This window comes from Geotrypetes seraphini, chromosome 6 (assembly GCF_902459505.1).
Source record: "Geotrypetes seraphini chromosome 6, aGeoSer1.1, whole genome shotgun sequence".
NCBI lineage: Eukaryota > Metazoa > Chordata > Amphibia > Gymnophiona > Dermophiidae > Geotrypetes > Geotrypetes seraphini.
Genome location: NC_047089.1, coordinates 133,956,630 through 133,972,764, shown reverse-complemented (window position 1 = coordinate 133,972,764; position 16,135 = coordinate 133,956,630). Strand labels below are relative to the sequence as shown.

At 41.2% G+C, this 16,135-nt stretch overlaps 1 protein-coding gene and 1 long non-coding RNA gene across 9 annotated transcripts in view; one reads left to right on the top strand and one right to left on the bottom strand.

Moving 5' to 3' along the window:
• LOC117361963 overlaps window positions 1-4,420 on the bottom strand; it is a 137,196-nt gene extending 132,776 nt beyond the window's left edge. For 6 of the 8 annotated variants that reach the window (XR_004539770.1, XR_004539766.1, XR_004539767.1 and 3 more), the window contains exon 1: window positions 3,273-4,420. This is a non-coding gene — a long non-coding RNA (uncharacterized LOC117361963). The remainder of the gene's footprint in view (window positions 1-3,272) is intronic. The other 2 variants (XR_004539768.1, XR_004539771.1) reach the window with 2 other exon arrangements.
• A 471-nt stretch (window positions 4,421-4,891) lies between these two features.
• Window positions 4,892-16,135, top strand: part of LOC117362909 (heparan-sulfate 6-O-sulfotransferase 3-like) — a 34,187-nt gene continuing 22,943 nt past the window's right edge. Inside the window, exon 1 of the mRNA XM_033949996.1 lies at window positions 4,892-6,360. Coding sequence (XP_033805887.1) covers window positions 5,795-6,360 — 566 coding nt within the window. The 5' untranslated portion in view covers window positions 4,892-5,794. The remainder of the gene's footprint in view (window positions 6,361-16,135) is intronic.

Genomic DNA, 16,135 nt, shown 5'->3' with positions numbered 1-16,135 from the left:
CCAAGTCCCTTATAAAGATATTGAACAGTATCGAGCCCAAGACAGAGCCCTGGGGCACTCCACTGATCACCTCCGTCATTTCAGAGGGGGTGCCATTCACCATTACCCTTTGAACCCTACCTCCAAGCCAGTTCCCAACCCACTTCGTCAATGTGTCGCCCAATCCTATGGAACTCATCTTGCTTAGTAACCTGCGATGAGGCACGCTATCAAATGCTTTGCTAAAGTCCAGGTATATGATGTATACATCAGTCGCTCTTCCAGAAATTCCATTTATGACCAAGTCCAGGACTGCATTTCCTCTTGTCGGTTCTCCTACCATTTGTTCCATGAAGCAATCTCCTATCATTTCCAGGAATTTTATCTCCCTGCCGCAGTTTGACGTTCCCAAATTCCAGTTTATCCCCGGAAAGTTAAAGTCTCCCATGATCGTCATATTGCCTGATTTACATCCACGAATAATTTCCTACATCATTTCTTTGTCTGTTTCCTCAGTCTGTCCCGGTGGACGATAATAGAGGCCGATTCACTCTCTCTCAGGCAGAGAGTCACAAGAGGTAACTGTTCAGGTCTTAATTATTATGAAAGAGATGCGTGCAGAACACCTGTGATGAGATGTCAGTTCACTTCCATCCCGGCACAGACCAATTATAATTAACACCTTTTCACTTGGATCACGTCAGATGACTTCCTCGGACCAATCCAGAAACAGAACTTAGATGAATAGCCTTTCTGTGTAAAGTCGCATACAGGCTGGGAGACACAGACGCCTTTCGAGAGATAAGCACAGCATAGGAGTATAACTCCCCTAAGATTCACAGTCTAAGCATGAAGACATAGATGGATGTCCTTGACTAGAATACCATTCTGGTACATACCCAGAATGCATCAGGCAGAAACAGCAAAGATGTGTTCTTCTTTCTCTTCTTGCAAGGTTCATGCTGGAAAGATTTCTTGCAGACAATGGTTCAGGCTTGATGATGTCGGAGAGGCCTAACCTTCAGGTGCAAATAAGGAAACACCCCTACATTTCTCAACAAATAGCAGGAAAATTTTCTTTCTATTTATATCAGTTTTATTATGAGGTCTGAACTGTACCAGGCTAGTAGATTCTGCAGATCCTGAGAGGCTAAAGATCCCTTCATAGTTCAGACTGTAGGTACTGGGACAATGCATGCTAAAAGCAAATTCTATAACGTCACTTGTGTGTGCAACTGCCCCTATAGAAAACTAGCACAAGTCTGCATTGATGTGCTGAAGATTAGGCATGAGCAATGGCTGGTGTAAATGCTTGTGTCTAACTAGGCAAAATGCATAAATGATAGTATTCTTTTCTTTTTTAATCTTTATTCATTTTTAAAACTTCCAATAAGTGTAACATAAGATACAATCATTTTATACTTTAACATCACTTAATATACCATCAAATTCTAACTCACATCAAATATCCCCCCTCCCTTATACCCAACAATTGTTCTTAAGCATTAGAAATCATAAAGTATCCCCCCCTCCCCACCCTGGACGTGTATGATAGTATTCTATAACTTGCACCCCTAATTGCCAGACATGCTCATGACCTGCCTATGCCCCTCCCAGGTTCATGCCCCTCTTGAAGTTGCATGTTTGGGAATTTGGGCACACAGCTTATAGAATAGCAAATAAGGGCAGTTATCTGTAAGACCAGACCTTTTGGTTAAAAAATTCTAGTCCCATATCCACTATTCCCACACTAATAACAGGAACAGAAAACAATTTTGACAAATTGTCTTATGTAAAATATAATGGGAGATATATGGAATGAATAAGAAACTCTTTAGATTAACTCTTGCCTGTTGGCAAAATAAAGTATATTTGAAGTGCAGTCCAAACTTTTGATAGATGAATAAAACTCATGTGAGTATGTGGGTAAATAGGCTTTGTGTTGGTTTGGAATCTAACTTGGAAGGTGTTAATAGAACATCTATAGTGACTGTCTTCTGCATGCTTTTAACATGTCAAATAGAACCTTTCACAATAGTTGCTATTCTGGGAAATCTGGCTGCGCTCTTGCCTAAGGGAGAATGAAAAAAAAAAAAAAATGAAGAGGGTGAATCAGCTGTCTGCTGTGCCTGGGTACAGACTGAAGAACCATTGCTGCTGAGCTCAACGTATTTTTAGCTCGTGTAATTTTTATGCTCTTATCTGAACACCACAAAAAAGCTTGCTAACATCATATAATCGAGCCTGTTTCACCTCTTGCAGGGGGGGGGGGGGAAAGAGGGGAAATATACATTCTCTTTTACTATTTTCCATGCCCATAGACCTAGACATAAGGATAAAAGCAAAGCATAGCCTGGTTATTAGAGAATAGCTTACATTTCAAGTCTCAGTAGTGTTTTAATTACCTATCACTATAAAGCATGCATAGAATGTTTTGACTGCTTCAACTCAACATTCAAGAGAATCCCTAGAGGATTTCCCCAATGAATATGCATGAGATCTATTTGCATGCAGTGCTTTCAATGCATATTCATTGGAGAAATCCTGAAAACCCGACTTGAATACGGCTCTCGAGGACCGGAGTTCCCTACCCCTACCCTAGAGTTTCAATTATCTCATGAGGAGGCTGGAACAGACAAGGGAAGTCCTATTCTTTTTTTACTGGTCAATACTTGAACCTCAGCTGAAACTATTTCTACAGCCTACAGCATGTTACTTACTCCTCCCCATCTGATTGGATAGCGGATGGGCATTCCTTTTACCTATTGGTTCCTGCGTGGCACTTGCAGCTGTGGGGAGGCGCCCTGCTCTGAATTTGATTGGTCACAGTTAGCTCCTTCCTTTCTTCTGTGAGAATATCTGATTGGTCGCCAGTTGAGCCACCCTCTCCCAATTGGTTGGAGGAGAATTGCTAACACTGTCTTCAAAATGTATGTTCCCATCGGTAAGCAGCACACGACTGTTAGTTTTCAAGTGTTCCACCTAGCATGTGTAAAGGGCGGGAGCTTGTACACAGTGAAGAGGAAGTAGGCAGCCCCGGGAAAAGGCTCCAGTTTCTCCTGAAACTTCCTAATTGCAGCCGATCTTCATGTGCAGAGCATCCCTTTGCATGGGAAAGGAGGGCTAAGGCAAGGGCTAGAAGAGGTCGCATTTCTGAGAGAGCAGCTGTGGAAGAAGTTTCCAGGGTGACTGGAAAGAAAGGCGGCACAGCTCTTCTGGACCTAGACACAGGGGGCCATGAGCATGACCCATCACACACTTTTCCTGAACCCGCTAGTACCCAGTGAACTTACTCTAGGTGATTTTTCTTGCAGTTCTTCACTTTAAAAGGGTGTACTTTCCCCAAATGGTTTGTCTTTGGACATGTTTTGAGTTTATGTTGAGGACTGGTAATTCTTCTGGTTTCCAAAATTGATCAGTAGCAAGTCATTGTCTGCTGGCAAACTCTGGGTGACATACATGCCACTGTCGGCATGATGAAGATTAATTCATAGATGTCTGTTGCTACTCCATTCACCTTGCGTCTGATGGCATGTGTGCGATTGCCCTGGGAACTGTGCATTTCTGCTCACTGATTGCTCTCTGCAGGAGTGCTGTAGTCATGCAAGTTCTTACACAAATAATAAAGGTATTTTTTGTCAAAATTTTACTTTTTAAGTATATAACTAATAGAAAAAAAAAAATCACTACCCTGTGAACTGCCACTGCATATAAAAAGTTAATCAAACGAACTTCAGACACACTGACTGAATATTACAATTTCAAGTCAGATACTTTTAGCCAATAAGGCAACATGTCTTTAATCATTGGCTCCTCTTATATATCAGGATGAAAGTTCAGTAAAAAAAAAAAAACCCCAGACAAAGTCCGAGAAAAACCTGAACCCCGACCTGGTTGTAGAGCAATAAATATAATTAACAGTGTCCAGTCACACAGCAGTGTGCCACAAAGTTAAACAAAAAAATGCACATAACACACAAATAAAAAAAAAAGCCAAGTACTTAGCTGGGGGGAAAATTTAGCAGCAGTGATGGTTCCTCCAGGCCAGGCCAGAAACTGTCTCGGCTCCAATAGCCCACACTCCGGCCTCACAGCAGCTGGCTTCACACAGCAAGCAAGAAAAAGCTAGCCCTGCTTCAACACAGTCCTGCACAGAGTTCCCAAAGAAGCCATATGTTGCAATACCTCGATCCTAGAGGGAAGCAATTCTTCGGCCACTCCCCACGGAGGCACAAGCCCACAATTCCCATTCCTCCCAGAACGCACTCACGACCAGTGGAAAAAACAAAAAAACAAAACCACAAACCTTCCTTCTACAAAGAATCTTGTTTCACTTTCAAACTGTTTCTTCCGGATAAAGGGCTTCCCAGGCACACAGCACCATGGCGTAGGCTCAGGGACAGCAGACACATTGAAACTCTTTCTTAGCCCTGCCCCCAATGTCAACAAAGGCACACACTCCCCACCTGCTGGCTAATTGCGGACGTCCATAGCAACCACCGATTAGAAAAACGCTTGCCATTCAATAGCTACCTTCAGTCCTTCAGGTTCAATAGACTGCAGTTTAAAAATCCCAAAACTGTTTTCTTTTCAAATCCCCCACCCCCCCTCGCTTACCCAAATGTTCTTGTTCCAAGATCATACATTTCAAAGTCTCAAAACAATGTCCTGCTATTAGACAGTGTTGCACCATAGGTGCCTCCGGTTTTTTTGTGTGTGTTGGTACAAGATCGATGTTCAGTAATGCGAGTTTTAAATGCTCTTGAAGTCTGTCCCGCGTATAGTTCCTTGCAAGGGCATCTTATCACATAGACCACCCCCACAGATTCACGTGAAGTGGTTTGTCTCAGCTGCATCTCTACCTCGGCTTTTTCCCATCGGAAGATCTCACATTCTTCATTCACCTCACATACCGAACAGTTGATTACATTTTTTACGTCCCGGTCCATTCAGTTTGTCAATTGTGGGCTTGTGCCTCCGCGGGGAGTGGCCGAAGAATTGCTTCCCTCTAGGATCGAGGTATTGCAACATATGGCTTCTTTGGGAACTCTGTGCAGGACTGTGTTGAAGCAGGGCTAGCTTTTTCTTGCTTGCTGTGTGAAGCCAGCTGCTGTGAGGCCGGAGTGTGGGCTATTGGAGCCGAGACAGTTTCTGGACTGGCCTGGAGGAACCATCACTGCTGCTAAATTTTCCCCCCAGCTAAGTACTTGGCTTTTTTTTTGATTTGTGTGTTATGTGCATTTTTTTGTTTAACTTTGTGGCACACTGCTGTGTGACTGGACACTGTTAATTATATTTATTGCTGTACAACCAGGTCGGGGTTCAGGTTTTTCTCGGACTTTGTCTGGGGTTTTTGTTTTTTTTAACTGAACTTTCATCCTGATATGTAAGAGGAGCCAATGATTAAAGACATGTTGCCTTATTGGCTAAAAGTATCTGACTTGACATTGTAATATTCAGTCAGTGTGTCTGAGGCTCGTTTGATTAACTTTTTATATGCAGTGGCAGTTCACAGGGTAGTGATTTTTTTTTTTTTGTCTAGTAGTCATGCAAGTGCCACGCTGCTCACCTTGAAAGTGCAACCTGTCATGCCTGGGAGAGCGATCTCAAGCCTACAAGAAGAGAACTCATACCAGGGGATTATTATTGCAATCATGTTTCCAGGAGCCTAGTGGCCAGCATCTTCTAAGTAAAGCTCATGCCTTGTACGAAGGGGATGGAGGTGACCGCTTTTGGGCTACTTCACGCCAGCTCAAAGCACAACAACCGTTCCCTTGTTCTTCAGGGCATTGCGTGAAAAAGCTTTTCCAGGAACATGGATGAGAGAGCCAACAAGTTGATCCTGGTCCCTGTTTTGGCCGTCCTGTTTGTGATGATAGTGTATCAGTACATTTGTCCGACTGGGACCACTTCGTGCCATTTCCGAGGTGCTGGTGGGGAGAGACTGCATGGAGTGACCCCCTCAGTGGTTTTGCCTGTCCCGCAAGCTCTGCGAGAGGAGGCTGAGGAAGATGAGGTAGACGAGCCCGAGGATGGCAGTCCACCCAAATTCCTCCCTAGATTTAACTTCTCCATTACTGATCTGACCAGGTTCGTGGATTTCAACATTAAAGGTGACGATGTCATCGTTTTCCTGCATATCCAAAAGACTGGAGGCACCACTTTCGGAAGGCACCTGGTGAGGAATATCCGGCTGGAGCAGCCTTGCGATTGCAAACCGGGCCAAAAGAAGTGCACATGTCACCGGCCCGGTAAAAAGGAGACCTGGCTTTTCTCCCGCTTTTCCACAGGCTGGAGCTGTGGTTTGCACGCAGACTGGACCGAGCTCACCAACTGCGTCCCGGCCATTATGGAAAAGAAGGACAGCCAGAGGAACCACAGGTCAGTTCATCCCTCCCATGCAAGATCTGCGTGCTGCTCGCAGTGAGACACAGAAAGTCATTCCTCTCTCATATGGGAGGGCAGTTCTAACATTCTGCTCTTTCATAACTTTCCATTAGTGCATGGTCAGTAAGACAGACTCCAAATCTCTCTTTCCTATAGTTTAATGTGCTCGTTCTAGTGCCGTCTTAAGTTTGGTTAGGTGTATATACAGTATCACACTTAATATTATCTTTTTAATCTTGAGCAAATCAGGTTTTGTTTACAATGACCCTGCATAGTGAGAGTATTTGTTCATGATGGACACATAGGAATTCTAAGTTAGTCATGCCACTGTCAAACGTGAAGAAATTACCATAGTTGTGAATTTTATGGTTGTCTTCCTCTTGTTTTATTCAGTGGTTATTTAGCAATTATACTATAAACTGGAACGCCAAAGATGTTATTGAATTCTGGTGTGATTGGTGAGAAAAGCACATTTCTTAACATTTATCTTAATATGATTTTCTGATTAGGATGAATCTTGGTTAAAAAACCATGGTACACTTTGTCATTGTTAACTGCAGTATGCAGGGTCTCAAAAAAACAACTGCAGTACCTTGGACAGCTCTCTGTTCAGAGTAACTTAGGAGACTTCTGCTTTTCACTCATAATAACACTAGGAAGCACAGCGACCGTGTGTTTGCAATTGAGAGGATGTGGTAATCGAGCGATCTCGTGCATCCTGAGGCTAGACCATGTCTTCCTTTATTGAGATGAGTTCTTTATCCTTCTGTCCCCTCTTACAGTTGACCTCCGATAAGAGCTGGATTGCTCAACAAGGAGATGTGCTTTGCGTTTCTGCAATTACTAAATTTGATTTAGTTCTGGGAAATGCAATCTTTTTTCCATTTCTAATCTCTGGAAATATGAAGAGAGAGTCTTTTAGTTCAGTGGAATAATGCAATTTAGCATCAATATTTTAAAATGTTCCATGAATTTACGTGGTGACAGTCTGGATTGTGAAGCTGACTGATAAAAGTGTTCTAAATATGATGCCAGCATTTATGATTAGAATACCAATTAGAATAACTTTATGGCAGACATCTTTTTATTGCATCTCATAGATAGACATAAAGGTATAAGTTGCATATTACAAAAGTGCTTGTAGTGGAATGTGGATTGCAGCAAGTTAATACATGGGTTTCCTTCTCCTTTTTATTTCTACGCTTACGGGCATCTTTTACTATGGTGCGCTAGGGTTTTTAGCATGCGCAAACTACACGCTAAATGAAAAATACTAACGCAAGCTCTATGGAGGTGTTAGTGCCTAGCGTGTGCGACGTTGTAGCACATGCTAAGTACGAGCCCTATGTCTTTTTGACATAAGTTGTGAAACTTTTTTGTTTTAATTTGGAAATGGAATTATAAAACTACTTTCTGTGTTAGCAGACTTGTGCTGAGGTCTGGAAGCTACATTTATAAATAGTTTATACACTACCCACTAATTAAAAGCTAGGCATGCAGAAGGAAATGAGGAATGGTTTCATAATTCTGCAACTCTGTACAATATGGCTAGTGCACGGAATAGTTCAATTTATAAAGTTTTACAACAATCACTTTCTATCTGCCGTTCAGCTAAGAGGCATTACATCATAAACTTTAATGTATGATGTCACTGGAAAACAATGAATGAGAGACATTGACGTTATTTACAATGCTGTTTTCTTTCGCTTGATAAAAGATTTTATTTTGTGTCTAAAATAATGTCCCATTGTGTCCATACCTACAACATTTTTTTTTCCTTTTTTTGCTTTAAAGGTTAACTTTTGATATTTATACTACCTAACATGTTGCTTTCTATTCATACCTACAAGAATGAATACTAAGTCCAAAAGTAATACTGTTGCGAAGTTAACGGGTCAGCTAAAAACATAGGGCTCCTTTTAGTAAGCTGCGCTGGTGTTTTTAGCACGCGCTGCAGATTAGTGCACGCTGCCCCCTGCGCTACGCGGAAAAACTAATGCCAGGCATTAGCGTCTAGTGCGCGCATTAAAACCACTGGTGCAGCTTTGTAAAAGGAGCCCATAGTTTTATTAAAATGTTTAACGAGGAGTGTATAGTGCTTGTGTACTGTATAACACTATACAATAGTATAAGAAATGGCAAAAACTTCGAGACTAATGGGGTAAAGTGAACAATTCTGTATTGTCTCTTCTATTCAGTTTGAAGTCTAAATAAAGTCCTTCTAAGACTCGCAGGATAAACTTACTCTGGCCTTATAAAGCATTCAATCATGAGAAATATGTATGTGTCCTGTATCTCCATGGACGGGTTGAATTGTTTTTGCTAAAACAGGTTAGCATCTGTATTTAAATATTAAGCAACACTTAAGATATTTATAACAAATATAACTTAGTACTTGGGACAGTATATTCTTGGTTCCAAATTATTTCGTTGTAAAAAAAAAAAAAATCAATGGGGCAATATTTGGGTGGTGGCAGTCAGCATTTCTTTAAACACTGGTTGCCTCCTGCTGAAACAGAGCCAGATATTCACTGCCAGTCTTTCTCTGGGTACTGGTACTGAATATTTGGGTACTTTCCTGTTGCCAGGAGTTATCAGAGGATCACTTATACTCAGAGGCAATATATAGATTGGGACCTGGTTAACTTAGGACAGCCTTTTTTTTTTGACTTGAGTTAACCAGATTATTATTCAGGTACTGTCAGTGAATATTAATGATGGCTGGGTGTGAAAGAGCGAGTGGCATAACGTCAGCTATCCCTAAGAACACGGAGGTGGCAGACAGAGGCTGAGTCCGAGAGGTGGGGCTCAAGCTGGGAGGTGGTTAAATGCCCTAGAGCAGAGAGGCCTCAAGGCAAGAGGTCTCCAGGAAAGAATCCTAAGTGAAGAGATCTCCTAAGGAGGCTACAAGTGAAGGAATCCTGCTTAAAGTGATGTCTGGGTTGTAGTACCTGTGGGGGAATCCTAGGGAAGTAAGGCATGGACTTAGCTCAGAGATTTGACCCTGTAGAAGCCCAGGGAATACATGAGAAGGAACAGAAGACTGCAAAGGTAAAGGAGTACCTTTATTTTTCACTGAAGACCTGGGTCCTGAGTGTCCTAGTTGGAGCCAGGTCTGGATTTATGTGTGAGTAACTGGAACTGTACTGAAGAAGATAGAACTGTTAAGAGAGAAGGAAGTAAATGTTAATGTGGTTCTTGCCCAGGGTGGCAGTAAGTTTGTAATAGTTTCAAGTTTATTAAAAATTTGATTGGTTGCCTATGATGGTTTCTAGGCGACGTACAAAGTAATAGGAACAGAGGCCCATATTCTATAAACAGCGCCTTAACTAAGGCGCTAGTAGGTGCCCTATCAGTGCCTAAGTTATGTCCAAAACACCATTTAAAAGCAGACAAGAGAAATGACAAGGTGCCTACTGGCGCTTAAAATAACGGCTTTGGAATCACGCCTCTGGAGGTGCCTACTGGCACCTAATGCCATTGTAGGCGTGGCTAACGCCAGATTTGGTGTTAGGTGCCTCTGGAGGCGCTTTTCACGTCAAAGGCAGGCACAGTAAACATAGGCCTTGAAATCCCTGGCCTACATTTCCAGTGCCTACCTTTGCCAGAGGTGCGATTCTCTAAACAGTACCGTCATATGATTGACATGCCATCGGCGACTGCTTATAAGGCGGCTGCTGATAACGGTGCCATTTAGAGAATCTGGGCCAGACTGTCTTGCTTTGATTATTTGTTCACCAGTAAAGCTTTTTCTTTTACTTTATACTGCACTTTGCTTCTGTCAGAGCCCTGCAGCCAGCTGCAAGTCACATTACCACAGGGTAACTCCCAGCTCCACCCTGACGCTAGCTGCCCTTGGACCATCCTGATACTAACCAGAGAGTCCCACAGCAGTCAGACAGGATATTCAGTGTTACTAATGGATTATGTGCTGCTGAATATCCTGTAGGGACCTGGTCAGCACTAGTTAATTGGGCTGGAGCCTCCCCTATCTGGTTAACTAGCATTGAATATCGACTCCTACATTTTAAAGAATTTTTTTTGTTAAGCAGTAAATGGGCATTGGTATTTTCCATTATTTATGTCAATAATTATAAAAGCATCTGAAAGGTGGCACTGCAGAGCAAGAATTCAAAAGCTGCATATACAGTATGTGAAGTCCATTCTCTATTCTACAGGACAAGGACTTTTGAAAATCGTCCTGGCAAGCAAGAACATTGCACTGTTTGACAACATACTGCTTTTAAATGTGATCAGAAAAGTTTGCTTTTCTGTTTTCTTTCAGTATTTTTAGAAATTCAGAATCTACTCTAAACAGTAAAAAGCCATCTTTTCTTTTAAAGTATTTGATGAGAACAGTCTGGTTTCTTCATCTTAGTTTTAAATCACTAATGTATCACAACGTTCTGTTTATTTCTACCTATAAGAAGGTGGCATGACCTGTAATATGATATCAGGTGAATACTGGCCAGTTTATGGACTAATCACAAAGCCATAAAAGATATTTTTGGATGGCACTGACCGCTGCCAGCTTTATTCCCAAACACAAACTAGTGCACAAATTATCGTGTCAATTAACAAAACGTAACTTAACTTAGACTAGCCACCAGGGTGATAGGCTTTAAAATAAGCAGTAGCGCATAAATTCCTCAGAATGCCACACGATTTTAACGTATGGTAGCTATCCTCATTGGAATCTTTATAATATGCAATTTTTTCATAATATATTATTTTCTTTTAATATATAAATTGTAAAGTGCTTATGCTTAATATTATAGTAGCAAATATATCTTTTACTTAGCTTTTTTTCTAAACAAACTGGGTCTGGCTCAATCCCCAGACATTCAATGCTGGGCCATATCCAGGCACCAGCATTAAATATCTGGGCATTTGTAGCTGGCTAAAACAGAGTTGATTAAGTGTGATGTTTCAGCACGTAACCAGCTACGATGAATGACATAAAGGTAGGACTGTGTTTTATACGGTCACCTTAGCTGGTTAAGGGTTGAATATTGGCACTTAACTGGCTAAGTGCCAACTTCACCCCTGGAACCCACCCATGCCCCTCTCAAGTACACATCACCCTTGCAGTTGTGTGCTTTGGATTTTGTTTTAGGATATTTTTTAATGGCACTATTTAAGCCAGGGGTGTCCAAAATTATTCTGGGGCCACACAAATGCACAAGCGCTACAGCAAGACAGAGGAGGGAGCCGGCAAGACGGTAAATACCCAGGGACAGCAGAGGAAAACACTGCATTGCCTTTGACCAGGGCCGCACAAAATACTTCACGGGGCTGCATGAGGCCCTCGGGCTGCAGGTTGGACACCCCTGATTTAAGCGAAGCACTTTTCACAACAATTTAGTGGAAGGTAAGAATATACTACAATATGAGCTAAAAAGAGCCCCCATGGGGAGGAAAAGCCTCAGACAAAGCCCTCCCACCACCACAGCAGTGCACAGGTGTTCAGGCGGAGAACCTCATCGTGGCTTTATATTGTGTTATAGTAGAATAAATAAATGAGTAAATAGTGAAGTTCAATGGCTAGGTCAAATTCTTAAAAATGTACTGACTCAAAAAACAGTCACCCAAAGTGACTTGAAACTTATCTTTTGTTTGTGAAATCAGTCAGAATACCAACGATGGCCAGCGTTTCACACAGTGCTGCCTCAGGGTGTGACCTCCAATCATGAGCTTTCAAAAATGAACACGATAACCCGTGTCTCAATGCACAAAAGATGGCTCATATTGTAGTACTGTATATTCTTACCTTCCACTAAATCAGTGGTCTCAAACACGTGGCCCGGGGGCCACATGCGGCCCGCCAGGTACTATTTTGAGGCCCTCGATATGTTTATCATAATCCCAAAAGTAAAATAAAACAGTTTCTTAATCATATGTCTCTTTAGCTATAAATTACAAAATTATTATTAAGACTTAGCCAAAAGGAAAGATTTATAAACTATAAAGAGTTTTACCTCATGCAAAATAGTAATTTCTTTAATAAGACATTAACTATTTTTTCTGCGGCCCTCCAAGGCCCTCTGCGGTACCTACAAATCCAAAATATGGCCTTCAAAGGCTTTGAGTTTGAGACCATTGCACTAAATCGTTGTGAAATGTTTATTGCTGATATTTTGATTTTTTTTCACACATTCTGAGTTTGGATACTATTTAAGCGAAGAACATGGAAAAAAAAGCATTCAAAGTATTATAAGTAGCTACATTTATTTGTGCAATAAATCAACAAAGTATGAGGGGGTGCTGAAAAGTTCTCAGCTCAACCAACCAACTTCCTAAATTATGAGCATTATTTTGCCACTGTAGTTGAAAAGAGTGTAATCTTATTTCATTTAGTGCCAATTTGCAGAAACAAAATTTTTTGGTTTTAACAGTGTTTCAAATCATTGATTGAACCATATTCACATCATTCTCGTCTTGGTTGGGCTGAGAACTTTTCAGCACCCCTTCGTAATTAACATGATGCAAAATACATCACCAAACGTCTTGGCATCTCAGTCCTTTTTTCAGTGAGGAACCAAGGGACAGTCTGGGAATTCAGCATAGTATTCAGCGGAGACAGAGGATCTGAGTCTTCACTGAGGCCCTTCAGAATATGTAATAATAATAATAATTATATTTCTATCCCGCCTTACCTTGCAGTTCAAGGTGGTTTACATCAAAGAGAAGCTGCATAATATGCAGCGAGATTACAACACCATACACAGTGTGAAATTACATCAGACAAATATAAGGATTGTCAGTCACTAAAATTTAAGCAAACTTGTCAAATAAATGAGTCTTCAACGATTTTCTGAATGTTTGATGTGAAAGTGAGTTCAAAAGTAAATCACTTAAGGTTTTATTCCAAAGACCTGCCTGAAATGATAATGTTTTATCAAGATATCTTTTGAATTGGCATCCTTTAAGAGTTGAAAATGAGAACAAAGACATTCTGCGAGTGAAATGAATTTTGTCCAATAGATCAAAATGTTTCAAAAGATAGGTAGGTGCAGTACCAAATAGAGTTTTGTAGCACAAACAGCCAAGTTTGAATAAAACTCTCGCCTTAACCGTCAACCAATGTAATTTCCTCTAATATGGTGTATTGTGTTCAAATTTATTTAAGCCAAAAATTAATTGTATAGCTGTGTTATGGATAATTCTCAATCTCTTGATAGTTGTTTATTATTATTATTATTTTTTTGTAAGATCCCAAATAAATGATTTTGCAGTAATCCAAAGTGCTAAAAATGAGAGATTGTACTAGCAATCTAAATGACACAAAGTCAAAGTATGGTTTTAGAGAACGTAATTTCCATAATAAGTAAAAACACTTTCTAACCAAGATATCAGTGTGGGCATCAAATGTTAATGATTGATCTAAGGTGACTCCTAAAATGTTTATAGTTGGATTAATGAGAAAATCTCTTCCGTTCAAATTTACCGAAGTTTCCTTGATTTTATTAGTTGGATTAGCCATAAAGATCTTTGTTTTTTTTCTGGATTCAATTTTAGCATGACATTTTTTATCCATTGTTCTACAAGATTGAATACGGAAGAAATAAAATGTGTAGTTTCCAAGTGACAGTATGATAATAGGAATCATGATAGTATTATCGTCTGCGTAAATATTCGTTTGCAATTTCAATGTAGACAACTCATAACCTAATGAAGACATATAAAGGTTAAAAAGAGTGGGAGACAAAGGAGATCCCTGGGGGACTCCGCAGATACATTATTACTCCGACCCCCCCAATGGCCCCCCATAAGATCGCCGGCAGGAGGGTGCCCAACCCCTCCTGCTGGACCCCCCAGAGAACACCACCACCCCGGAAACCCCCCTTGATCTTACCAGCAAGTTGGACCGGACGGCTCCTCGCACGTCCGGCCAGCAGGCCCGCCTCTGTCCAAATGAGGCGGGCCCGCCTCTATTCTGCCCAACCCACAGGATCCTAGGACCTGATTGGTCCAGGCGCCTAAGGCCCCTCCCACTATATGAGGGGCCTTAGGTGCTTGGGCCAATCAACCTGTTCATGCAAGTTACTGACCCCCAGAGCCCTGGTTTTGGCATGTTTCAGTATGTACAACTTTCGCTCCTGTGCATGGTCTATACAATGGCTCTTGGGCATTCTTATTACTAGGGTTACCATGTGGCTCCAGAAAAAGGAGGACAGATTGAGATCTCTGAGTTTTACTTCCACTGCTTTCAATGGAAGTAAAACCCAGATGTCTCAATCCGTCCTCCTTTTTCTGGAGCCATATGGTAACCCTACTCATTACCCAAGACTTGAAAGAAATCTCAGGCTGCAGTAAGTCCTCATGATTAAAAGTGAAGGCCAGAGTATCCACTAAGACCCAATAACATGCTGTTCCTCAAAGGGTACACAGTATAGTGCTCAGCAGCAGGTAGACAATGCTTCCAAATATCCAGGGGAACCCCTCCTAGCTATCCTGCATTTACCAAATACTCCAGTCTGCATAATGAGTATTTGCAGATACTTGTAACTTAATTGGTCCCTTATAGATGGGCCATAAGTCTAAGGCTCACTGTATAGCAGCTTGAGCCACTTCAAATGCCTTTGTGTGTTCACTAGTCCATATAAATTCTGTCTTCTTCCTACACAATGTATACGAGGATCTTAAAATTTGAGACAAATGTGGAATGTGATTATGCCAAAAACCTAACCAAAAACCTGTACCCCTTAGTAGTAGGAATTTGAAAAGTCAAAAATTTCTGTCTTGCTTTCTCCATAATTTCTCAGTGCTCCATATTCCATACAATACCAAGAAATTTAAAACTTTGGGGGGGGGGGGGGGCCTTGTATTTTAGCAATATTGATTTCCCACTCTTTATTTTCATGTGATTGATTACGTGCACTGATATTGTATGTACTATCTCATGATTTGGACCCTGAATCATCATCAACGTAATAGGAGAGTTGAACCCCCTCAGGGAGAGAAAAAGAATGCAGGTGTTCTGCCACTATACCGCAACAAATGGTAGGGCTATGAAAGTATTCTGTGAGAAATTAGCTACTAACATTTACAAACCAATTGCACGCATAAATAATTAGAGTATTGGCATATATGTGCACAATCATGCTTAAATGCCAAAATTCCACGTAAGTGCTATTCTGTAAATACATGCACATCTGCTCAAAAGCTTAACCCCTATGGTCATTAAACATATTTTGAATGAACTACACAAGTGCACATATAATGGGGGAAAACGCCTCAGAAGCAGCAGGGCAAACAGGAAAGCTCCCCTCCAGTCATCTATCATAGGCGAAACAACCCCCGTAGACTCTAAGCGTCAATAACACTTAAGAGCCCTGAAGAAATGATCGGTAGATCATGAAGGTTACACATTAATTCAGTGAGGAAGCTGAAAAAAAGCTAGCATCACGATACGAAGTTTCACTCCATTTTAAAGCAAAGATAAATGATGCTTGCTTTTGATTATTGATTTTTGATTTTGGACTATCTTTTAAGACACGATTAAGGGGTTGTTTCGCGTATGATAGATGACTGGAGGGGAGCTAATGAGCAATTTAAGCTCCCCTTCATAGCTCCAGAGCAACGTTTGCCCTGCAGCGTCTAAGGCCATTATATGTGCACATGTGTAGTTCATTCAAAATATGTTTAATGACAATAGGGGTTAAGCTTTTGAGTTTATGCTCCCAGTGCACATTTACCACTGGAGTTACAGCAATTCAGTGGCGTACCTAGGGTATGTGGCACCCGGGGCCCATCATTTTTTGACACC